Source organism: Gouania willdenowi, chromosome 3 (genome assembly GCF_900634775.1).
Source record: "Gouania willdenowi chromosome 3, fGouWil2.1, whole genome shotgun sequence".
Lineage (NCBI taxonomy): Eukaryota > Metazoa > Chordata > Actinopteri > Blenniiformes > Gobiesocidae > Gouania > Gouania willdenowi.
Window position 1 is genome coordinate 11,589,412 of NC_041046.1, and position 27,554 is coordinate 11,616,965.

The following is a 27,554-nucleotide window of genomic DNA, read 5'->3' on the forward strand; positions in this document are numbered from 1 at the left end:
AAGAGACTTCCACTGATGTAGAAGAGTCTGAAAATAGCACCGACTCCACCCCCAATAAGAGGGCGGAGATTCCACAAAAGGAAAAATAACACAAACTATAAACGAACAAACAGTTAGCATTTAAACAGAAGGTTTGAAAACCCACTTTAATCCAAGTTTTTTTTTATGTAATATCAAATTAACTGGTGATTCAGTCAAAAGCAAGTTTAAAAAAGCATGTTTTGATGGGTTTTTAACTCAAACCTTGATAATAAATTTACCATTTCATATTTTGGCAGTAACAGAAGTCTAGGTCAGATTATTTAGCCAACTTTGAACCACTTGGCTATGGGAAAGCTCATTTGTTTCTTGCCTCATTTTGAAAAAACAAATTAACAAACAAGTTTTCCAAAGAAATAAAACCATAAAACTAAATATTCACAAATTAAAAGCAAAGTGATAAATGAGATGGAGGAGTCAGCACTGAGCCAATTCTCTGCAGCACTTAAAAGATGCAGCGCAGAGTAAATAAATATAGTTAAAGGGTTGATGTGCATCTGAAAGGAAACCAAGCATTACCATAGAACCATAGGACTACACAATCAGTTTTTCTGCTACATTTGCTTTCCATCCACAGCCTGAAACAGACCTGTGGACCAGTGGGTCTCCGATCCTTAAAGGAATCCTCCACTGTTTTTACAAATGTGGGCTAAAATCTTTGAAATGGCCTTATTAGAAGATTTATGCCTAAAAAACCACATTATTATTTATTTCATTAACTTTTAAAAATGGGACTACTTTACAGTTTTAGGGCCTGTGTTCCTCCATCTTGAAATCACGTCATTGATGATGTCACATGGCCCCACTGCCTGTAAACATCTCATTGTTTTCTATTAGAGTGAAACATTCAGCCTGCTTTTTAGATCATTTAACAGCTTTTTCAGTCAAAATTACAACTTGCCAAATCACATTTTCTGCAACTGAGTAACTTTGTTTTCCTTTATGTCCCTGTCGGTCACTGGTGGATGAACTTCTGAACTGCCGGACGGACTGAAAATGATGCTAAATGATCTAAAAAGCAGGCTGAATGTTTCACTCCAGTAGACAACAATGGGATGTTTACAAGCAGTGTGACATCATCAATCATGTGATTTCAAATTGAGGAACACAGGCTCTAAAACTGTTAAGTAGTCCCTTTTTTAAAAGTTAATAAACAAATATGGCGAAAAATTATGTGTTTTGTTTGACACAGATCTTCTTATAAGTACATTTCAAATATTTTAGGCCACATTTGTAAAAACAGTGGAGCATCCCTTTAAGTGGGATGATCCATTGGAATCTCACACTGACCATAGTTTCACAAAAACATGTCTCTCATATAGCATCTTCATCTTTGCAGTATATGTACTCAATATGGGTTTACTAGTGCACAAGTACTTTACTAGAAAAGCAATAAGTGTCAATAGTAATACTAGTCAGCCTTATCTGCTAACAGGGGGCGGGGAAAGGGAAATTTAGGCTTCAAATATAACACAAACACTTGGTTATAATCCTTCCCACTTCATTTGCATTAGGCCTACTATTGTGCTGTGATTGAATCTTTACTGGTACAGTACTAGTAGATAAAAAACAGTAGTACCAATAAAGTATTGAGTTTTTACGAGTAAAATATTTAAGCTGTACTTTAATTTTGCTTTACTAGTAAGGACTACTCACGCACTAAAAACCTTTACTATGGAAACCAGTTTGAGCATAAATTTGTAATCAGACATGTCCACCATTATTAAGCTCTACCAGTGCTCAGTTTGGGACTACATGTATTCAAATTAGGTTTACTAGTGTGCAAGTACACTTTACTAGTGAATCAAAAACTGTCACTAATACTACTAGTAATAGTCAGCGTCACATGTTAATAAGAGAACAAGGAAATCAAATTCTGACTTGCCACTGGCTTTCAAAGGTATTAATCCAATCGGGAGCTGGATTTGGTTATAATCCCTCCTACTTAATTTGCATTAGATCTACTAGTAATATTAGTAAAACTTTTGGCTTTACTAGTAGACTTAAAATACATTACTCGTAAAAAAAAAAAAAAAAAAATTCATAGCCTCACTACTACTACTAGTAACACAAAATTATCTACTAATAGACTTTACTCGTTAAGTGTGGTAAAAACATTCACTAGTAAAACATCTTGTGTAACTAGTACTATTAGTACACTCAAAATATCTCACTAGTAGTACTAGTAGACTGTTTTTAAAGCCAAAAGATTTACTACTAGTACTAGTAGACCTAATGCAAATGAAGGAAAAATCCAGCTCCCTTCTTTATTGGTTATTGGCATGCTGCAACCAACTTGAATAGGTGCATACTGCCACCTACTGTACTGGAGTGTGTACACTCAACGGCACTCTCAGAAGGGAGTCCTAATCCATTCAAATCTAGCTTCCTGATTGGTTGTAATACTTTTGAAAACAAATGACGCGCCTGAATTGGCTTTCCCCACCCTCTTATTAGCATATGATGCTAACTAGTGACATATATTGCTTCACTAGTAAAATCTACTCGCGCACTAGTAAACCAAAATTGAGTATATGCACTCCAAAACTAAGCACTAGTAAAGCTTAATAATAGTTATCACTGATATCAAATTTATGCTGAATTGGCTTTCCATAGTCAATGTTTTTGGTGCACTAATGCACAAGTAGTTTTTACTAGTAAAGCAAAATCACTACCGGAGACAATTAAAGTAGACCTTATATTTGTTACTCGTAAAAACTAAATTCTTTACTTGTATTACTGCTTATACTACTAGTCGCAGTACCAGTAAATATTCACAAGTAGTATTCTTCTAGTAAAGATTCACTAGTAAACCAAAATTGAGTACATGTACTTCAAAGTTGAGTACTAGTAGAGCTTAATAAGAGTTGAAATCACTGATATTGAATTTATGCTCAAACAGCTTCCCATACTTTACCAGTACCTTTGTTTACTAGTACTACTAATATACTAAAAATCTCACTAGTCATCCTAGTAGACTGTTTTTAGTCTACTAGGATGATTAGTGATGCTTTTTGCTTCACCAGTAAAGTGCATTCACGCACTAGTAAACCAGAACTGAGAAAATGTACTATAAATGTGAGTACTAGTAGAGGTTAACTATGGGTGGGTGATATCACTCAGGCAGGAGATTAGACCCAAACCCTGATCCTGATCTACTGCTATACTTTAGAATCCCACGTTAGTCAGACATTCTGTGCAATAGAGCTCCCATCGTACTGTTGTGTTCCTTTTTTTTTTTTGGTGCACAGCAAAAGAAATCTTGGACATTTTCAAGTCTTCATTTCCAACGTACACTTGGCATTGTTTTTCTTTTAAATAAAAAAAAATTGAAAATAATTCAGTAATAATAGAAATAGCTTTTTATAAAACTTCTCATGAACAAGTAAATCATTTACAAAGTAAGAGAACGTGTGCATTTGGTCATTAGCTCTTGTGCAGAGATTTTTTTGCATAAAAGTCCCTACAGGTTTCACAGCAGCGTTGGTACCACCTCATGTCCTGGCACAGGTTCTTCTCCCGGATCACACGGCAGTACACGGTCCATTGGTCCCCCATGCATTTGTAGGTCAGAGCAGCTGGAGGACAGAGAGACATGGCATTAGAGCACACAGGTACAATCTATAACAGCAATTCTCAAAAAGTGGGTCGCGGACCTGTAATGGGTGGGTCACAGCTTTTTTAAAAAAACTAAATTTGGTTAGTTGAATACAAAATGTGGGTCCCAGGGTGAGACCAGTTGAGAACCCCTGATCTATAAGATCTATGCACTATAGTTAAGACAACAATCTGTGAACCATGTCTGATTTTTAGTGTTTGTCACCATTTTTGATGTATTGTATTCATATTTTATAGAACATCATGCTGATATATGGTAAAAAAAAATGTCAAATGATACTTGGTTTGTCCATATCTTTAAATAAACGCTGTCACTTTCACTTCCTCCCAGCATCCACTTGGGGGGACTGGGTTTGCTTAGGCCAACCTTTTTTGGATCATGACCCTATTTTCATATCAAACATTTCTGGTGATGCCAAAGACATTTTTTTTCCTTCTAGAAATAGGTTTTTGATCCCGTTTGTTATACTGTGTTACAATTATCTAGGGTATCTAGGGTAAGCAAGATGTGCCAGCTCAGAAATTTATATAGTGCATTTTATTTGAGCTATATTTAAATTTACGAAAAGTGAAATAGAATAGTTGTTTAAGATTGTGTTGTGTTGTAATTTGAAAAAGATCAATTAAAAATAATTTTTAATTGTTATCAATTACTAGACTTTTCAGGCAACCCCACTTAAATTCCCGGCGACCCTAAATGAGGTCACAATCCCAAGGTTGAAAAACACTGGCTTAGGGCTTCCCAGCGGACTGTGACAGCAGAGCAACTCTCAGAGCAGACGCAACAAGTCTGAAGCACAAGAACATTTGATTTCTAGAGAAATTCATTTAAAAAATGTTTACTTCTCGTGCTTGAATGCAAGTGATTCTCAGCATGAGTGAAAGATACAAATTCTGCTTGAATGATTCATTCAGCCTTATTGGAAGTAGTCATCAGCATACTGTTAATGTGGAAAATAATCAAGCGGTCTGTGCTTTGACTGTAGAAGAGGAATATAATTATAGTTAATATCAAAACTGCAGCAAATGGAGCCGACTTTAGTGGCTGCAAAGCAGTGCATTAATGACAATTAACAAAATGACATCTCCATTTTAAATAAAAAAACTTAATTCCCAAAAGTCTTCTTCACAATGAGCTGCTCCACAGTATGAAAGCCTCTTTGAGAGTAATAATAATGATGTTATCCAACTTTGTATGATTCATCAGTCTGACCTTTGAGCTCTGAAGGTGAAGGAGGTCGAGCTGGTTTGTTACATCCCATAATAATATTCATTCTCCCAAAAGCAGAGCGACAACACTACTAGTGCTGATATTTTAGCACAACCTCGAGTTGCTTTTATACAACAGTTCTACAAGTGTATTTTATTGGTTAACAGTATTGAGCTACAAGACATTATAGATGTGTTTAATTAATCTTTTATTTGGCTTCGCCAGATCAAATGTTGCCAAGCAAAACATTTCCTCACCGACAGTACAGTGATAATGTCTGTAAAACGTCCCAGTGTTGTTGTTGCTCTATATCAGCATCAGCACTTATGGAATGTCTCTTGTCCAATCAAATTACTTGTTCGGAACTAACTGTTGCATAAAAAAATAATGATATTCAAATATGTACCGTTAAGATGGACAGCATCATGTAAAATAATTGATGGACGCAATATTTAGGGTGTGTTGTTGCTTTTAGCATCAACGTCAAATTTTGTCATTTCAAGATTTGCATTACTGTGAATGAAGGTTCCTAACACACGCACAAGCACGCACGCGCACGCACGCACGCACAAGCGCACACAGGCCTGTCACTTTGTGATAAAAAAGGTGTTAGGAAGCAAAAGTTCCCTCACAAAAAAAAAAATATAAATAAATAAATAAATCTTTTTCATGTATAAATCAAACATGTATTTGTTCTGCAAGAGGAAAAATTGTGTTTAATATAATTTGTTAAATTCTTGTCTTATTGTAATTATAAAGGTTTCAGTTTTGATTAAAAAAATGAGAGGCAGAGATTGAGGAGGAGGAGCCTCAGGCCTATAAGACTGAGCAGGAAGTGAAGGAAAGGAGGAAAAAGAAAGCCAAAATGGCTCCTGCAGCATGTCTGGAGTGGAGATGTTTGAGCAGAACAATTGCTGTTTTGGACTAAAGACAGAAAATAAATTGACTGATTTTTGGAACCTGAATTGCTCCCTGTGCTTTTATCCTAAGCTTGCCATGACACAACCCTTTTGCCTTGTAACAAAAGGTAACTTTCATTGGTCAAAGTCAACACCTTTCAGATAAACGTCCATGTTGGTAACAAGTTCTATTCAAAATATGTCCATGTTTTCTAGTCGTTTTCAGTACTACCACATGCAGCCCTCAGTCTAATATGCAAAATAACTACAAAAATAAACAAAATTACGACAAAAATCCACAAACTTATAAAAAAATATACAAAAAGACTACGAAAAGACAAAATTACTTCAAAAACACAGAAGACTACTACAAAAATACACAAAAGAACTCAAAAACTACTACAAAATACACAAACTGACAGAAGAACACACAAAACGACTAGAACAATACACAAAATGACAACAAAATGACTCCAAAAACACAAGACTACGACAAAAATACACAAACTGATAAAATATATACAAAAAGACACAGAATAACATCAAGAATACACAAAATACAGACAAGACTACAACAAAAGTACTCCAAAAACATGCAAAACGACTACAAAAATACACAAACTAACAGAAAAATATAAAAAACGGCTACAAAAATACACAAAATGACAAAAATCTAAAAGATGAAAAACTAAAATACACAAAATGACTCCAAAAAACACAAAACAAAAATAGTTACGAGCATAGTTTAATGATGAAGACGATAACGCTGCTTCGTCATTGAGTGTTAAACATGGGGGGCTCACCTAGCCGAGGGGAGGTGATGGTGTTCACATTAACTTTTTCATTGCAGGCCCCATGGTGACAGGGTCGATACGTCGGTGGTCTCAACGTGACAGGACAGTCGTTGCCGTGTCGACCCGTTACTTTGTGCATACATTGGACCACCCGTGACTGCAGGCCCCTCCCACAAGACGATGAGCACTGAAATGACAAACAGCATCAGTTAATGCAGCTGTCAGAATATTGTCTTTACTCACTTTTAAATGAAGCAAAACACTGTACAACATACAGATGATACACTCAAACAAATGATGAGAAGTCAGGGCACGCAGGCCACATGCGGTCCTCGACTACTTTTGTTCGGACCCCAAAGTGAACACACAAAATCACTCGAAAAACACCTCAAACCTTCTGTTGACTCCATAAATAAATACTCATTTTGGCCTCTAGGGGTGCCATGCGGGCTGCGCTGCTCAATGCTGCACTTGAAGAGCATTATGCTATTTTTCACCCACCTCCAATTGTTCTAAGAACCCCCACAACATGGTATTTGAGATTTAATTTCCCAAACATTCCTGGAGTTTCAGCCCTCGGAAAAGTCACCTTCAGAGCGCTCATAAAAACAGCCTTCATGCAAATACATGAGTGGGCATAAACACACATGCGCAGCGCTGCTTCAGCATGTGTGTTTATTACAGCAGCAGCAGCAGTAAATCATTAACAATCTTTCTTCTCCTCCTCACCTCACACGAATCGCCTATTTAAGAAGATAGTCCATTGTTTTTTTCCACCGCTGCGTCGCATTGGGTCACAAACACGTCAGATCATCCCATAAAAGCGATACGATAATATAACGACTACTAAAAGTGAAACTGATGTGTCATTTAATGACAGCTTTCATGACACCTTATTCATGCTAATGACAAGTGTCATGTCATAATAATGACAGTGTAATGTCAGCCTTTATGTATAAAAGTTCAAGTACAGTGTAATCTTTAAAAAAAAATGTTCGTCACCAGCAGCTTTAAAAGCACAACATAAATTTTATGTGATTTTTATGGTAGTGAATCACGGTTAAAGGGGCAATATTATGAAAAATTCACTTTATAAAGGTTTTGCTGGAGTGATATACCGGTAATGAAATTTTCAAAAGTTTTTTCCATAAAACAGTCCAGAAACTTTTATTTGTATATTTTGTTATTGTCAAAATATACAAATTCACGATTGGTTCAAAAACTTTGGGGAAGTTTTTCCACGATCTCGAAAAATCTCTCCCAGCTGCTGCATCGTAACTACTAAGATTGCAGCGTAAGTCGGTGTACGTGTAGACGTGGTTGAGACCGCCCTATATAATGAAAATGAAGAATGTAGGAAATAGACATTTTTATACTGTAAATAATACCTTGGACCAGTCCCCAGTTTTCCATTCGTAACATTTGGAGAGGTCTTCACATGATTCCTCCTGTGTCGGCTGGGACAAAGGATCACAGAGTCCCTGAGGGTTGGTACAGGACACCGTCCGCCTTCGAACACCTTCACCACAGTTTGATGAGCACTGGAGAACATGAAAATATTAAAAAAAATATAGGATACAAAAGTCTCAACAATATATTCAATGCTGCTTAAAGCTTACATTTGACCCATGTTTTCCTCAGACTGTTTTTGAATTAAAGCTACACCTTCAGACATTCACTTTTGGCTGGTGTCGGATCTTTCTGTGTAAACCTCAAAATAAACATTTGCCATTGCTTTGTCACAACTTTCAGCCGTGAAAACACCAGAAATGTGACATTTTAGCATAGTTTTTGGGGCAAACACAGGAAATCACAGTAAGAATGAGGTAAAAACACTTTGATGCAGTGATTCTCAAACTTTTTTGGCTCAAGTACCCCTTTCTCCGAATTCTGAATCCAAGTACCCCCTAAGTTCGACTACAACATTTTGCTCATAAAAAAATAATTATAGAGCACAACAATAGAATAATGAGTGATAAAAAAAATTCAGCACGCATGCACCACCGTACATGCTGCCTGTTAGAGCCGCTCCTGCTCTTTTCATAGTTTTTCAACCTCGTTTTAAGTTGTTTTTCTTCAGTTACCTCCTTATTTTGACTTGCTTACCTACACTTTCTAATAGTTTTTGTTTGATGATAGATGCACTACTTTCCTCCAGCAGACTCTGCTGAGTGCAACAACACGCTTGCATTGTTTATACCAGGGATCAGCTGATGAGGCTGAAGCCAGCTGGTGTGCAGACCAGATCAGAGAATATCCCCCAAGACATCTGGAGAAGGACTCATAGGGTGTACTCACACTGGCAACCAGGGCCGTTCCAAACCAGCTCAGTGCATGTGTGAAACCATGGGGACCATTGTCTGGCCTGCGTAGGTGGCACATAAACATCTGCATTCCGTAATGATAGCGGTGTCAGAAGTGCTCGTTAGCCGATGAAAAGGTCACAGTTGGTATTACCTGAGGATATATGAACGCATACCTGTCAAGTTTTGGATTTGAAAATAAGGGAAATTTTCTGGCGCCCACTACGAGCCATCCCACGCGCCCAACCAAGCTCCAGGAGTGCAGCAGCTCATCATCGGGTCCGGGTATTTCAGAGGATATAAATATACATATAAACACCAATTACTGGTATATTAACCCATATAAATATATATTTTGAGCACGATAATTTATTATCTATTGTTATTCCTGAAAGCTTTGTTTCATGGAGTTGTGTAATTGGATTGTCCTGTATCTTAAGACACAATAAAGGATTCAGATTGATAGAATGGTTCGAAGCCATTATCATATAGTGTGTCTTTGATATATTTAAAACTAGCTTGCTTTTATTGATCCATTCAGCAACAGCATTTAACTCTGACTGCAGGACAGTGTTCAGCTCTTCTGTAGTAGCAGCTGATGTACAGTATACATTGTCAAGTCGTGGGTATACATAACCATTTTGGCTTTCATAAAAGCTGGTGGTAGATCATTAGTAAAAATATTATGTAATAAAGAACCAAGACAACTACCCTGTGGTACTCTGCATGCCAAACTTCCGATGTTGGAATAACAGCCATTGAAGAAAACGGTCTGGGTGCCCTCTGTTAAGTAGCAGAATTATCAAATCCATAAGCAGTCAATTTCTTAATGAATATTTTATGGTCAATTATATCGAAAGCGGCAGAGAAGTCAAGCATTAGGCTGCTCACCAACCTCTTTTCTTCAATGTCTGTCAGCCAGCCATCAGTCATTGTGGTCAGAGCTGTTGCAGTTGAATGCCCCTTTCTATAAGCGTGCTGATTAGGAATGAACAGTTCATTGTTGCTAAAATAACTCTTCACTTGTGCAGACACAATATTTTCCATGACTTCACCAATTGCTGTGAGTAAACTTATTGGACAACTATTTTGACCAGAAAAGGATTTCTTCTTGAGGAATAATTTTGGCTTTTTTCCAGTCTTGTGGACAAACGCCTGTAGTTAAGCTTAGATTTATTAAGTAGCAAATGGCTGGTGCCACAAAATCTTCTGCCCCCTTCAGGAAGTTTCCATTCATTTCATCAACACCCAGTGGTTTGTTTTTAATATTCCTTATCATTTTTTCAACTTCACTCAGTTTTACTTTTTGAAATTTGAAAACATATTTTTTCTCCTTCATTATTTCATTCTTTATGGATAAGTAGGATGAATTACAAGTTGTTGACATTTTATCCCTTTGTGTATTCACTTTATTTAAAAAATGATTATTACAAGATCTGAGGCAACTCTTATTGAATTAAAATCTACTAGGACAGCGCTAAATAACCTGATAACAAGGAAGGCAGAAAGGGATATACTATTCACAAAACAGAAATTTTTCGAATTGGCTAACAAACCAAATCGCCTTTTAGCACGCCTAGCAAGGAATGCCCCTATCAAATCCTATATATCAGCTGTACAGGATGAAAATCAACAAAGACAAACTAATAATCGTCAAATTAATGAGAGCTTTAAAAGATTTTACACTAAACTGTACAGTAGTGAGATTGATAAGGAGAGACTTGGGGCAGGAAGCCTTTTAGATCACTTATGTTTTCCACAAATATCGAAGGATCAATTTGACCGTTTGGAATCCCCTATCTCTGTATTAGAAATAGATAAAGCTATATCCACACTTCAGTCGGGGAAATGTCCTGGGGAAGATGGCTTCCCAGTCGAGTTTTTTAAAGTGATGAAAGGGAAAATGAACAAACTTCTGTTAAGGGTCTTTGATAAATCACTTGAGGAGTCTGTGCTCCCTGAATCCATGTATGGGGCTAACATAACACTAATAGTAAAGAAGAATAGAAATCCAGAATTGTGCTCCTCTTATAGACCAATCAGCCTCCTTAATATGGACAACAAAATACTTTCCAAAATACTGGCTCTTAGGTTGGAGAATGTTGTAAACACAATTGTGGATGCAGATCAAACAGGATTTATCTGCGGTCGAAACTCCTATCACAACACTAGACGCCTACTTCATATTATTCATCATCTTAATACTAACAAAACGCTGGGTGCTGTTGTTTCTATGGATGCCGAAAAGGCGTTTGATAGAATTGAATGGGAGTACATGTTTGAAGTAATGAAAAGATTTGGTTTTGGATGTGGCTTCTTGAGGTGGGTCAGACTGCTGTATAAAGCACCAACAGCTTCGGTTCTGACAAATGGTCTGCTGTCTGCTCCCTTTAAAGTGAAAAGAGGTACAGCTCAAGGAAGTCCATTGTCCCCTACTTTGTTTGCCCTGGCTATAGAGCCATTAGCGTTGGCTATCAGACAAAACCCTGATATCCAAGGAGTAACGATTGGTACTAAACAACATAAAATTTTACTGTACGCTGATGATATTCTATTGACATTAACGAAACCCTCTCAGTCATTAATAGCTTTAACAACTTGTCTAAGAGAATTCAGCCTAATATCTGGATATAAGGTAAATTTTGATAAGTCAGAAATAATGATCCTAGATAATGACATTAAAATAGAACCACCTTATATTCAACCTTTTCGTTGGGCTCCATCTGGGTTTGATTACTTAGGAATTAGAATTGTCCCCCAGCTCAATCGGTTATATTCAGAAAATATTACTCCTCTGGTTAAAAATGTCCAAGAAATGTTAACAAGATGGAAGAATCTCCCTGTATCATTCCTGGGTAGAATTAACCTTATTAAGATGACCGTCCTTCCAAAAATATTGTACCCCACATCAATGTTGTTTGTAAATTTAAGTGCAAATGACATTGCAAATATGAACAAAGCATTATCAGACTTTATTTGGAATGGCAGGAAACCGATGGTCAAACTTGCAGGGTTACAGCTTCCTAGGGAGCAAGGTGGATGGGGCCTTCCTAATATAGAATACTATGTGCTATCTTTGCAAGCCAGGATTATCTCTGCGTGGGTGAATGGAGGCTCGGACTCTCCCTGGTTAGATATTGAATCGTTTATATGTAAACCCCTCTCTCCTGTGAACCTACTGGGCAAAAGCCTGAAGGAAATTCCACGCACAGCTAAGGATAACCCGTTGATAACTCATGTATTGTGGGCGTGGAAGAAATGTGTGAAAATATTCAATAACACTCATCCTCTCTCACTCTTAATGACATTGGTAGATAATACAGAGCTCTCACCACAGGGAACAGGATCAAACTCTACACCTTGGCGAAAAGTGGGTATTGTTAGAATCCTTGATCTCTTTGAGAATGGAAAATGTAAAACATTTGAGTCATTGAAGGATCAGTATCATATATCAAATAAAGACTTTTATAAATATTTACAGATCAGGCACTTTGTGTATACGAAGAACAACTCATTGGAAATTCCAAACGACTCACACTTACTGGACCGTTTTTTTATCAGGTGTAAGCAACAAAAACACTTCATATCCAAATTCTACTCTGAGATATTGAGCTTGAACTTGAGCAAATTGTCATGCTTAAGGACATCCTGGTGCACTTTGCTTAAATGTGTAATAGATGATGATGTATGGGATGAGATCTTACGACTGCCTTCCAGAATTTCAATTTGCAACAGATATAAAGAATTACAGTATAAAATCTTGCACCATATCTACATCTCTCCGCAAATTTATAGTAAGTATAGAACAGGAACCTCACCAAACTGTCCCAAATGTAAATCTTGCATAGGCACCAGGTTCCACTGTTTGTGGGAATGTAAAAAAGTCCAAACATTCTGGAGGACAGTATGTTTAAGTGTTAGCAAAGCAACAGGTCAACAGGTGTCAGTAGACCCACTTATGTGTCTGCTTGGGAAGATCCCTGCCTCTTTAAAAAATAATGAAAATGTAATCCAGTCCCTTTTAATGCTAGCAAGAAAAGCTATAATGGTAAAATGGGTTGGAGAGGACCCTCCTATCTCTGTGTGGAAATCTCTGATCTCGGAGGTTGTGACTCTGGAAAAACTTGGACATTGCATCAATGGAAGGGCTCATCTTTTTTTGCAGGAATGGAGAAAACCACTGGAACTTCTGGGACTCAATTATAATCTGGATTTAAATTGATAACTTTATTTGATTTTATTTCATTTGTTGCCACTGAACGGAGGACACAAGTTTGGGTTTGAACATATTATATTGGTAGATGTCATCATAGGCTATGGGCAAATATGTAAATGTTGCAGTATTTCACTGTGCTGTGTTTGCCACATACATTACTATAGGGACCAGTCTCGCGGCTCTGTTATTATTGTTGTTGTTGGTGCAGTATCATTTGTTTACTGTGTAATGTTTGTGTAATTGTTCCTGTAAAAAAGAAGAAAAACTGTAATAAACAGAATATACAAAAAAAAAAAAAAAAAAAAAAGATTATTAAAATAATTTGCTATATCTGCCGGATTAGTTAAAAATTGATCATCAACATCAATGAAAGTTGATATAGATTTTCATTTTCTACCAGTTAAATCACTGATTGTATCCCACATCTTTTTTATAATCTTTCTTACTATGTTCCATTTCTTTCTCATAATACAATTTCTTTTTTGTCCTATTGAGTTTTGTGACACGGTTGCATAGATTAAACCTGCTGTTTCTTTAGCTTGATTTCTTCATTTCATCAGTTGCTTTAGATCTTTATCGAACCATGGTGTTTTGACATTCTTAACTGTAAACCTTCTCAGTGGCGCATGTTTGTCTACTATACTCAGAAATTCCTTGCTAAATTCATTTATTGCATCATTTGCATTTGTTTCTGCAAATAGTTTGTATTTCTCTGGAATACATTAATTGTTTACATTGGGACAAAAAAGTATTTAGTCACCCACCAATTGTGCAAGTACTCCCACTTAAAAAGATGAGAGATGCATGTAATTTTCATCATAAGTATACCTCATCTATGAGAGACAAAATGAGAAAAAAATCCAGAAAATCACATTGTAGAATTTTAATGAATTAATTGATAAAATTTCTGGCTCTCACAGACCTGTAACTTCTTCTTTAAGAAGCTCTTCTGTCCTCCACTCGTTACCTGTATTAATGGCACCTGTTTGAACTTATCAGTATCAAAGACACCTGTCCACAACCTCAAACAGTCACACTCCAAACGCCACTATGGCCAAGACCAAAGAGCTGTCAAAGGACACCAGAAACAACATTGTAGACCTGCACCAGGCTGGGAAGACTGAATCTGCAATAGGTCAGCAGCTTGGTGTGAAGAAATCAACTGTGGGAGCAATTATTAGAAAATGGAAGACATACAAGACCACTGATAATCTTCCTCGATCTGGGGCTCCACGCAAGATCTCACCCTGTGGGGTCAAAATGATCACAAGAACGGTGAGCAAAAATCCCAAAACCACATGGGGGGACCTGGTGAATGACCTCCAGAGAGCTGGGACCAAAGTAGCAAAGGTTACCATCAGTAACACACTACGCCACCGGGGACTCAAATCCTGCAGAGCCAGACGTCTCCCCCTGCTTAAGCCAGGACGTGTCCTGGCCCGTCTGAAGTTTGCTAGAGAGCATTTGGAGGATCCAGAAGAGGATTGGGGAAATGTCATATGTCAGATGAAACCAAAATAGAACTTTTTGGTAAAAACTCAACTCATCGTGTTTGGAGGAGAAAGAACACCATACCTACTCTAAAGCATGGATGTGGTAACATCATGCTTTGGGGCTGTTTTTCTGCAAAGGGACCAGGATGACTGATCTGTGTAAAGGAAGGAAATAATGAATGGGGGCATGATATTTTGAGTGAAAACCTCCTTCCATCAGCAAGGGCATTGAAGATGAAACGTGGCTGGGTCTTTCAGCACAACAATGATCCCAAACACACCGACCGGGCAACGAAGGAGTGGCTTCGCCTGGAGTGGCCTAGCCAGTCTCCAGATCTCAACCTCATAGAACATTTTTGGAGGGAGTTGAAAGTCCATGTTGCTTAGCGAAAGCCTCAAAACATCACTGCCCTAGAGGAGATCTGCATGGAGGAATGGGCCAAAATACCAGCAACAGTGTGTGAACACTTACAGAAAACGCTTGACCTCTGTCATTGCCAACAAAGGGTACATTACAAAGTATTGAGATGAACTTTTATTATTGACCAAATACTTATTTTCCACCATAATTTGGTAATAATAAATTCATTAAAAATCCTACCATGTGATTTTCTGGATTTTTTTCTTCTCATTTTGTCTCTCAAAGTTGAGGTATACCTATGATGAAAATTACAGGCCTCTCATCTTTTTAGGTGGGAGAACTCGCACAATTGGTGGCTGACTAAATACGTTTTTGCCCCACTGTAATTGTATAGACTAGTACAGTGCCCGTCGGAAGTATGTATTCATATATTGGGAGTTTAAGTAGAGTTGTCTACTATGGCCAAATTAGTAGGTGTTTGTAGGTTGGATGTACAAAGAGTTGTACATACTCTGTACTCTGTAGTGCTATAAATGGGTTTATGTGTGGGTGCAAAGTAAAATAGTGCGTGTGATTTACCTGGTTTAATTATATGGGACATGCGCATTATAAATGTGTTTGTTTTTTTTACTCATTTTTATTTTTTTTTTGTTTGGTATATTTTTTTGTAATGGATGTTTTTTGGAGTCATGTGTGTTTTTGTACTTTTCTGTTGTAATTTTGTGCATTTTTTTCTGTAATTATAGTTTTTTGTTGCCATTGTAGTGTAATTCTGGAGTCATTATGTGTATTTTTGTATCTTTTTTGGTGTAGTTTTGCGCATTTCTGTTGTCATTTTGTGTTTTTTGTATAAATATTGTTTAGTTTTCTATTATAGTGTGTGTGTCTTCCTCCATCCTCTCGATGCGTTTTCTCTGACACGTGCACGCATCATGCACATAATCCGTCACAGGTTGTTGAGAGATTAAAAAAAAAAGACACCCGGAAGTACCACGAAAAATAAACGTTTTGCAACACCAAAGTCGCAACTCTCTCTCGAAAAGGCTCTGTGTGCGTTCAGCATGTACAAAGCGGTGTAGTGCACGTACGTGCATCAGCCGTGTGTGTGTGTGAGTTTACATTGTAGCTGCTAGCATCTTAACACACATAACATTATAAGAAGAAACACTCACCCTTGCGCAGAACGAACAATAATCATAGTGGAGCCATGTTGTGGACCCATCCGTTCACAAGAAAGTTACAATTCTCTGTCTGAAGAACCAGATAGTTTGTGATAAGGTCGGCTATTGGCCGTCAGCACAGCCACCGCCCACAGTCATGGAGACGGAGGAGGAAGTGAAGTCCGTGACCCGCAATTTAACGGAAGTTTGGGATCACGGGAATAATTTTAAATAACCATGAAATATTAACATAAATAACTTTTAGCAGTACAAAAACATTTTTAAAATTGACCTTTTTTTTTTAAACCCAAACAAACTGCGACACAGTGATATCATGAAACCGGAATCGGAAGTAACACGCTCAATACCGTGCTCATTACCGAGAGGGCCGTAACCTTAAAATGAACATTTTGAATGTTTTACAAAACCAAATTACTCCAAAAAAATGGATGCACAAAAAAGAAAGAACTATATTATTTTATTTGAACTTTTATAAATTTTAGTTTCAGTTTTAATTTGTGGAAGAAGAAGTGAATTAAAAGTTCATGCTTACATCATGCATGTAAAGAGCTGTAATAAAACATTTCAAAATACATGTGCAACTTGGTTAAATTAAATAATAAAGTCTGTTGATCCAGTGATATATTTTGTCTTTGTAGTTTTCCTAAAATCTCGTCTTGTCCTTGCAAACCCAATATCGTCGAGTGTATTGTCACACCCCTAATATAGATATATATCAATTAATTGTCTCCTTTTACAGTGTAAATAGGTGTATATTATAAGAAGATTAATTTATAGACATAAAGCATAGTACCAGATAATACAAAGGGTAGGATCATAGTTTATACTTCCTACTACAAGTACAGGCTTCACGTGCAGGATTTTGTAACCATTTATTCTCACTTTGCTTTGTTTTTATTATTATTATCATTATCATTATTATTATTTTCTCATTGTGGTAAATACACTGCTGTTGTGTTCATGTTCAAAATAAAAATTAAATGAAATCAAATACTTAATATATTTTAAAATATGTCTCCTGAAGACATCGTGTGTGCTTTGTGTACGTCTACCTTGGACCATTCTGACGCCTCCCACACCGTGAGGCAGAGGCGTCCCTCGCAGTCCTGCAGTAGTGGTGGTTTCTCTCCCTGGCAGTATAAGTCTCTGGTGTTGATGAGAGAACCGTTCTGAAGGTGGTAAACACACCCCACCTCCCTCTGCTGAAGACCTTTACCACATGTGACAGAGCACGTTCCCCAATCTGCTGCCATCCATCTGTGACGGGAGGAGAAAAACATTTAGAATAATTTCTGCTTTATGTTTACTTTTCCCTTTAGTGCAGGTGCACAATAGCTCATATTTGTGGATCACTTCACATACTGTATAACACACTACATATAACTGATTACAAAAGCTTCTGTTCACCGCTTATGGACAGGTCAATTCTAGCACAACTGATCCACAATTTGTATGACTTCTTTTCCCCCCTGGATTTTATTTATAGATTTTTCATTTCACAAGTTTGAACACACATATATCCACCATTCACAATCACACACCCAACTTTCCATGCCACAAAAACACAACAGCACAGAGAAAAGACAAGACAGTAAATATACATTACGGACAACTCAAACCAAAAATAAAAACAAATAAATGAGAAAAAAGCTAAACAAAATCCAGATAGTTAAATACAAATACATAAATGTAACTCCTTTAATCATGTAGACAATAACATTAGCTTCAGTATAGACTCAGATCACCCAACATTTTCCAGTACAGTTTTCTCAGCTATATCTCAGCTTCTCCAGCTGCAGCACAGAGAGCATTTGCTTAATCCAGCTGTTGAACGATGGGGGTTTATCCCATTTCCACTGAAGAAGAATGGCTCTCCTGGCTATTAAGGTCGCAGAAGCAAGAGCTTTCCCTTGTCATTTGGAAACAGCGAATTCAGGGGGAGAATCCCAAAGATGGACACTAGTGGGACATGAGAAATGACCTAAAAAAAATACTTGACCAGAAACTTTTTAACGATTCACTATTCCAGAACATATGTCCCAAAGTAGCTGGACCTAATTTACATCTTAAACATGCAGAGCTAACATTGGGATAGAACTTAGAAAGTTTTTCATTTAAATAATGTAGGCGGTGCAAAACTTTAAATTGAATGAGGCTGTGTCTAATACAAATAGAGGAGCTGTGAAGCCAAGTTGCCCAAACCTCTCAGTGATGTCAGTACCTAGATCCCTTTCCCAGGATAATTTTGTTTTGGCCCAAGGTGGCAGGTTAATACTCTGAATTTTGATGTACATTTTTGAAATGCTGCCTTTAGTGTAAGGATGTAGTGCTAGTATTTCATCCATTATAATTTTATTACAGGATCGTGGGTGGTATGACTTCTTTAAAGAAACATGGAAAACATTGGCTGGGTTTCCATTACAGATTTTCGCAAAATAAAAGCAATATTTCTAAATGTCGTCAAAGTATAATTGAGCTTTGAACGTGTTTCCACCAAAGGTTTTTTTTTTGGGCAGGAGCCTTGTTACTCCTGTGAAATCTCATCCCACAAGACTTAGCTGCAGAAAGATGGACACTCAGAACCTCCTTATAACACTCCATATTCCTTTGTTGTTCGTCTAATGTGGCAGTAATGATTTTAAAGTATAATGCTAAGAAATGTCCCGGACTCCTACCACGCCATGTTTACTCAGAGAGCAGACGTCATGTGACCAGGTACCTCACGTCATGTGACCATGTACATCATGTTCTGTGACGTGTATTTGCGGAAAAAGTGTATTTCAATATCAAAACGCCTGAAATTCCTCCTCATGAAAGCGTAAAATCTTTTGAGCAATATTTTAGTGTTTTTTCCAAATGCAGGTGTTTCCATTACCAGCTTTCATTGCGCGATTTAGATTTTGCGCATTTCCAAGGGTAATGAAAACACAGCTATTGACATATGGATATACTGTTAATAAAGAATGTATCTTCCCCAATTCTTTTTTTTTCATTGATGAGTGTGTGTGTGTGTGTGTGTGTGCGTGTGCGTTTGTGTGTGTCTCACCTGTACTGGCAGGGGTGAGTGTTGCAGACTCGTACTTGGGGCTGTGGTTGGTTTTCAGGTTGACAGAAGCTGTCATTAACAACCTCCATTGTTTTATTAGCTAACCTCATACAGGAAACCACCGTCCTCCTCTCACCTGCACAAACACACACGCATGTCATACAGAAAGTAGTTTTGTGGTATTTTCTCGTGATGAGATTCTTCACCAACCCAAAAAATAGTCCCAAACCTATTTTCACTGGGCCGTGGGCATTGGGGTGGTTCACAAAATTAATGTTGACCAATTTTTGCCAGATTGCTTTTTACAGTGAACCCAAAAACAATAGAGGAGACTGTTCAGCAGCTGAATCCATCAACGTGTTGCCTTGACACAATACCCTCAAACTTCTTTAAAACTGTTGTAAAGTCAATTGTCACTGATTTGTGTCAGATAATTAACTGCTCATTCCAATCAGGCACCGTACCAACATCCCTGAAAGTAGCTGCTGTGAAACCTCTGTTAAAAAAGAGAACACTGGATGCCTCTATACTGGCTAACTATAGACCAATCAGCAACCTTCCATTAATGGCCAAGATCATTGAGAAGGTGGTCTTCAACCAACTGAGTCAATTCTTAACATTCAACAAAATATTTGATAAATTTCAGTCAGGTTTTCGTTCTCATCACAGCACTGAAACTGCTCTTATCAAAGTGATCAATGACATAAGGTTGAACACTGATTCAGGAAAAGTATCTGTTCTCATTCTGTTGGATCTAAGTGCTGCATTTGACACTGTAGATCATACAATTTTGTTGCACAGATTGCAAACATGGGTCGGACTAAATGGAAAAGTAATGCAATGGTTTAAGTCATACTTGGAGGAGCGAAGCTATTTTGTAAGCATTGGAAACTTTGAATCTGACAGATTACCAATGTCCTGTGGGGTTCCTCAGGGATCTGTTCTTGGACCCCTTCTGTTTAACCTTTACATGCTTCCTTTAGGACAAATTTTACAGAACTGTAAGGTTGATTATCAGAGCTATGCAGATGACACACAACTATATCTATCACTGAACCCAGATGACTATGATCCCATCGAGGTGTTGTGTGACTGTTTAGAAAAAATAAACTGCTGGATGAGTGAAAACTTCCTTCAACTAAACCATGACAAGACTGAGGTGATTGTCTTTGGTAACAAGGAAAAGAGGACTGCTGTCAGCAATTATCTTGAGTCTCGATCTTTAAAAGCTAAAGACCAAGTCAAAAACCTTGGTGTTCTGATTGACTCAGATCTTACATTCAGCAGTCAGATCAAATCTATCACAAAAACAGCTTCTACCACCTAAAGAACATCTCCAGAGTGAAAGGTTTAATGGCTCAGAAAGATCAGGAGAAACTGGTACATGCTTTTATCTCCAGCAGACTGGACTATTGTAATGGTCTTCTGACAGGAATCCCCCAAAAGAGCATCAAACAGCTACAGCTGGTTCAGAACGCTGCTGCTCGGGTCTTAACCAGAACAAAGAGGTCAGAGCACATTACTCCAGTTTTAAAGTCTTTACACTGGCTCCCAGTCAGCCTCAGAATAGACTTTAAAGTTCTGCTGCTGGTGTATAAATCTGTGAATGGGTTTGGTCCAGAATACATCAGTGACATGTTAGTCAGGTATGAACCCAGCAGGTCTCTCAGATCTATGGACACAGATCAGATAGTGGAGCCCAGAGTTCACAGTAAACATGGTGATGCTGCTTTTAGTTGTTATGCTGCAAAGAAGTGGAACAAACTGCCAGTGGAGCTGAAGTCAGCATCCAATGTGAACATTTTCAAATCAAAGTTAAAGACACTTTTTTTCTCTACTGCATATGATTGAGAGAGAGATTTTTTGTCATGTTGTTGATATAATGATGATTTTACTGATGATTTTAATTGATTTTACTGATGATTTTAAATGTTCTTATTGATTTTAAACAATTGAATGTTTTATCATGTAAAGCACATTGAGTTGCCTTGAGTATGAAATGCGCGATATAAATAAATTTGCCTTGCCTTGCCTTGCCTTACCTTGTTCACATTGACATTGTAAGCATCTGTTACCCTAAATGGAGTCAATCGCTGCACATTTAGGGGTGGCACACTTTTTCACAAAGTTGACGGCTTTTCTATTTTCAGGAATAATGTTTGAACTGTTGTAATGTTCTCACTCATTCAGTATAAATACAAGGAGAAACTATTAACGACCATACTTTCCTTTTTATATCATTAAGTTTCTGATATCAGTGAAAGTTACAGTGTGCCACCCTTTACGGACTTTATATTGACCCAATTTTTGGTATTTTCAAAATATCAATAGGCAAAATTTGGAAAACGTTTTTTTTATACCATTATAATGTGAACCCTAGTATAATTTGTTACCAAATCTTTTCCAAGCACTGTGTTTTAGGATCGTTATAGTGGTGAGAAGAAGAGTGAGTTAAAAAAAGCTATTTTGACCATGTCCACCTGAAATGGAAATTAGGATTTATTATAAGTTCACTGGACCGCTGGGTTTTCACTGGAAATCAGTGGGGGGGGTGTTTCATGTTGTTGCAGTGTAGAGGTTACATAACAGATCCAATTATACAGCCCAGTGGGCTTCCAGGCACAGAAAGCTGGGTGGGCTCAGTTAACTTCTAATGCAGAAGCACCTGACTTGTTCTCCTGAAGAACAGCAGGAGCCAGCGACTTCAAAGCTTGATCTCACATCACCAAAACGTGGCATATTCGGAGTCAAGGATTATCAGTATTAGAGGAGGGTGGAGGAGAGTATTTTATAGCAAGCAACAGCGGGGGGTCTGCTAATTAGTTATGGTGCTGGACATTGTGTGTGTTCCACGTAGGGATCTCTGCTCTGCTGAACATGCGCTTCATCACTGGCTTGAATGAACAGCTTTTCTCAAACAAGGGCCTGAATTTGCTAAGACCCTGTTTACACAAAAACTTCTTGCTTTTGTTTCCAAAATGTTCCGCATTCACACGGCAACATTTTCAAAACAATCTCTGTTTACATGAGACCACGGGAAGCATAAAAAACAATGTAGTTTACATACCAGGACAATAGATGGTGGTATGATTTTGCAATGAACCAAAATAAAACGCACGTGTAGAGATCTGTTGATTTACCATCACTAAGATCAGTGGAGACATATTTCATGTCTGCACCAGATTCTAACCACAATCACAGAGCTGCACTCCTTCTAAGAGCTATTTTACTAAATCCGGGGTCTGGCTTAATTTCTATCTTTTTAACACAGACTGGTTGGACTCAGGTCGGACGCTACATGCACGGTAAATGAACGGTCAGGTGATGTGTTTGGATAAGCGCGAGAAAGACGCACAAATGTTTGCTGAGGAGGTGAATGGAGGCTATGCTCTGGTACATGAATAACTGATGCTATAAAATGCACAAACGACTCATTCTTGCCTTGTTGTATAGCTGTCACATATGTAGAGAGCAGGTTGCTGAGCTGTGTGTGTTACAGCAGTAAACCTCTATGTAGCGTGTGGCAGCACATGAAGCTGCTTGTCATGTTTATAGTTGTATACAGAACGAGTGGCTATTGAATAAAGCTGAGTTATTCAAGAAATTTGCACAGATTTCAATAGTGTCACAGCAATGGGTTCAGGATTAAAGAGAGATTGGCTTTATTAGGGTTTGGGTTAGGGTTACACGGAGAAGAAGGGGAAGAATTTAAAAAAAACTTCCACTCTGGAGCCCGTTTTTAAAAAGCTCAGTTTTCAAGCACCAGAATGCCGTTGCCGTGTAAACGGATCGCCAAAATGCAAAAAAACGTTCACACGTTCACTAGAGCCTGCGATTGTCTGCTTTTGGTCTGAAAAGTCAATCCACACTGTTAAACAAACAAGAAAAAAACTGAAGCAAAACAAATCATTACAGGAAAAAAAAACTTTTGAGCTGTGTTGTGCTGCCTGAAGCGACAACTCAATTTAATCAAAAATGTAGAGCTGGGCAATATATCGTGATTCAAGATATATAGAGTTTTCTATTTTGGCAATATATATAACCTTTCTTATTTTAAGAGTTTGCGGTATACCCATAAAACTGATGCACAGACTAGAGTGCAAGACTGCTCTCTGGTCTGTGCGCGCTGTGGCGGTCTGGCTGGGCCCTTGGGGTGGGGTGGGGGGGGGACTTTAGCAATAACTAAGGCTCATCGCGCTGGCGGTATCAAAAAAAAAAAAGGTGACCTGGGGCGCTTTGGGGGGCTGGGTCGGTGCGGCTGGGAGCTGGCGGTGCAGCGTTCCCTCGTTGCCCAGAGCGGCCGGGGGTGTGGTCGTTGTCCTTGGGTGGGCTGTTCCTGGTGCTGCATCTATTCCGGGTCCTTCTGGCCTGGGGTCTGGTCCCTGCTGGCTCTGAGCCCACTGGCGGGTGCCCGCCGGCTGCCCGTTCGGCGCGGCTCTGGCCGTCTGCTGGGCGTGGGCCTTGGCCCCTCTGCTGGGGTCTCGAATGGGGGGCTCTCTGGGCCCTCCCCTCTGGGGATTGGGTGCAGGGGTGGGGGTGGTGGGGTGGATCTCGGTGGGGGGCCTTGAGGTTGGGGGTTGGGGTCGGTGGCAGGGTGCGCTGGGTCCTCGGCTCCTTGGTGCTTCCTTGGGTGTGTATGTGAGGGGCAGTGGCTGCCTCTCGGCTTGGTGTCTTGGGGGCGTCTGGAGGGCTGCTCGGCTGTAGGGGGGGTGGCTTGGGCTCCTGGCCACCGCTCTTTCTGCTAGCCTGGCTGTGTCTTCGGGTCCGGGGCAGCGCTTGGATTTGCAGTGGCAGTTTCTTGCACATACATCTGTCTACGATGCACTGGCATGCTTTGGACTGTGGGACAAAACTTGTAGTGGGCTTAACTTTAGACACGTTGATCCCAAATACCTGTTTTAGGTATTACCACTCACTCCTTCTCTCTGCCCACAGCCACCACCATTATACCTAAGCTTCACGCCTACAACTTCACATCTCACTCTCACTTAACAATAATCAACTCTTCCCCACCCCTTCATTTTTCTAACTTGAATCTCTCCTCCCTGCTCCCTTCCCCCTCCCCACCCCCTCACCATACCTGTCAAGTTATGGATTTCAAAATAAGGGAAATTTACTGGCGCCCACTAGCCGTCCCGCCCACTCAACCAAGCTCCAGTTTCCCTTATATTTTAAGACAAGTGTATAAGAAATCTAAAATACCCACTTATCAACCACTTACTAAATACAATTATGTGATTAGAATCTGGTAGGTCGACCTTTTTTAACATTAAAATGCTGTGAACATTCCTACTAGGGCTGGGCAATATGGACCAAAACTCATATCTCAATATATTTTCTGAAAATGGTGAAATATGATATAAATCTTGATAATTTTATCAAATAAAGTCTGACCAGAAAAACAATTCTGGGTTAAATTTGCTGATGCAAAATGCCACACAGGGACATTTATTAACAAACAGCTGCACAATATGTGCACTCATTAATCCATCTAACTGAGCTTTACATGTTGTTCTGAGGAGTAAAAACAGCTACTCCTAAAACTAATATTTAGTTTCATATGATATATGAAATATTATAGTTTTCTATATCGCCAAAATAGAAAACTCGATACATCTTGAATCTCGATATATCGCCCAGCCCTAATTCCTAAATTATAAAACAGATAACAAATAAAAACATTAATGTGTATATGAAGCACATGTATATAAACTGTAAATATATCAAATAAACACAAGTCAACACATTGCAGATTTACTGTTAATTTCACATTTCATGTCTTTAAGTTAGACATTAACATTTTATTTTCATTATATATTTTCTTTTACTTTCTCATGCTCACTCATGTGGTTCTCTGGTATTCACTAATGACTTATTAGACACATTTGTTGCAGACTTTACATTCTTTAACACTTTTTGAAAGCAGTGTATATTTGTGGTGCTTGTAATTGGCTGATTTTTCATGGTGACTTCCGTCATTCCTTCCGCTGTGGTAGACGTTAAAATCTCAGTTATTAATCTAACAGAAGGTGTAACTGTGTCCCATCCTGCTGCTCTTTAGGAAGATAAACTCTCTGTCACATTTTACAACGTATTTACACCAGTTCTTTGTTTTTTTCACCAGAACATCTTCATTCATCATCTCTGTTCTGAGTTGTTTCCGGGATTATTGCCGCTGTCGGCACTAATCTCGCGAGAACTGACACTCAGGCCATTTCAGGAGGCAGTTTTCGCGATGCTAGTGACAGAGTTCCGTTTTGTAAGGCATCTTTTAATTATTATTACATTAAAATACGGGATATTTACAGGAAAATACTAATACAGGAAGATGGCAGGAACGAGGGCCAAAACGGCCAAAACGGGATACTTGACAGGTATGCCCCTCACCCAGGTGTAACACTGCCCTCTCTTTTTATATTCACCCTTTAATAAAGTGTTTCTTACCCTTCCTTAGGGAGGACTGGTGATGGTCACAATTATGCAATAAAATAAATTAATTTATTTAATTGCAATAACAGAAAATGCATTCCTGCCTAAAAAAGATTGCACTTATTGTCGTGTTGACCTTTGACAGCATGTGCAGACAAAAAAAAAGGAAACTGCCGAGGTGTTCAGCTTCGTTTGCATTAATTTTGACTTTTAAAAACAGCGGATGAAAAACACAAGCCTTGTTGTGTGCTTGTGTGTTTGCCTTACTGGAGCCTTGCAGCCTTCACTACCGCTTCAATGCAGCAGCTAGCATGTACAGCTAGCGCAGATACTCAGACAGTGCTAACTGCTACATGCTGTGAGCACGCCATGACTGACAAATGAACAAACTCACTGGATAAATATTATTATCTGAAGGAGAGAAAAAGCAACAAGTTCGGTGTCAGAAAAGTGTTCTTACGGTTTATGATGTGCTAACTTATGGCACTACATATGACGTTTTATTTCACTTGTATTTTCTATTATTTGGAGATTGACAAAAGTACACAGCAATATGACATGTAGCCCTTGGGAGAAGTCTCAAATACAGAGGAACGTAAATGGCTACACCTGCATCTGTTCAAGTCTGTTAAAAACAAACAATAAATTACTTTATAAAGCCACTTTGTTATATATCAATGTTTTGATCTGACACAATAATGTAATTCAATTGAAAATACCTCAAAATGAGGGCGTTTCTCAGCAATTTTTAGGTGTGATTAAAAAAGAGATTCATCAGATTAATTAATTATAGAGCATGATTAATTAATCGCAAAAAAATTTTAATCTCTCGACAACACTAATATTCTTTTAAAGTTTATTTATCCAAACACAGTACAAATCACATCATACAATTATTCAATATTATTCATGGAGTACAGTCAGTGTATTTCTTTACAATGTTTTGATATTTCTGAGATATACAATACCGGTCAAAAGTTTTAGAACACCCTAATTTTTTCAGTTATTTATTGCAATTCAAGTTGTGTAAGTCCAATGAATAACTTGAAATGGTACAAATGCAAGCACTGAACAGCCAGAGGTTTAAAAAAAAGGCTCGTAGCTATTAAGGAGCTATTTACTCCCCTTTAAACATGACGCTCCAGTGGGTAAAGTAAATGCAGTCTGGAGAAGAATTACAAACATGTTTAAGGGGGAGTAAATGTCCGCCGTAAGCAGCAGGGGTTGGAACTGTCACCACCTGCGGTCACAGATTTTGGCACAACAACGGCACTCGACTCGGCTCGGCTTCGGCTCTTGGTGACGTCATCGACTAGTCGACTTGACTAGTATGCACATATAGTCGACCTTTAAAATGATGAAGTCATTAAACCCTTAGTTGGAACACACAGTGGTACAAGACACTCATGACCATCAGGTGAACAGTATTGTTCATGGATTTCATGATTTCTTTTTTAACTCAAAGTGCTCATTTGTTCGATGCTTTCATTTCAGAGTGCAATGACACAATAAACTGAATAATTTTCAGTAAAAAACTGTGAATTAAGAGTGGTGTTCTAACACTTTTGACTGGTATTGTATATTTTATAGCTTATTTTGAATTAAAATACTCTTTTTAGGAGTTGCTCCTTTCAATACTCATCAGAACAGCATGAAAAGCACAGTTAGATGGATTTCTGAGTGCTTCTTAATGCAGACCTTCCCCTAAACAAACCACATTACAGAACTCACTCAAACGTGCTGTCCCTTAGAGGTGAAAAAGCCAAAATATCACATTGTGCAGCTGTTATTTAATAAATGTGCATTTTTGACATTTTTCATCTGCAAATTTATCCCAGAATTGTCTTTCTGGTCGGACTTTGAGTTAAAAATATCAAGATTTATATCGTATATCGCCATTTTGAGAAAAAAATATCAAGATATGAGTTTTGGTCCATATCGCCCACTCCTTTTAAAATGTTTACA

The 27,554-nt window shown here is 38.3% G+C and overlaps 1 protein-coding gene across 3 annotated transcripts in view; it reads right to left on the bottom strand.

The window, feature by feature from the left end:
* Positions 1-3,238: 3,238 nt before the first annotated feature.
* The window catches only part of adamts17 (ADAM metallopeptidase with thrombospondin type 1 motif, 17), a 148,068-nt gene continuing 123,752 nt past the window's right edge, over positions 3,239-27,554 (bottom strand). For 2 of the 3 annotated variants that reach the window (XM_028443272.1, XM_028443271.1), the window contains 5 exons: positions 19,161-19,296; positions 17,167-17,371; positions 7,949-8,101; positions 6,570-6,747; positions 3,239-3,617 (listed from right to left, as the gene is read on the bottom strand). In XM_028443272.1, coding sequence (XP_028299073.1) covers positions 3,466-3,617; positions 6,570-6,747; positions 7,949-8,101; positions 17,167-17,371; positions 19,161-19,296 — 824 coding nt within the window. In that variant the 3' untranslated portion in view covers positions 3,239-3,465. The remainder of the gene's footprint in view (positions 3,618-6,569; positions 6,748-7,948; positions 8,102-17,166; positions 17,372-19,160; positions 19,297-27,554) is intronic. The other variant, XR_003673824.1, reaches the window with a different exon arrangement.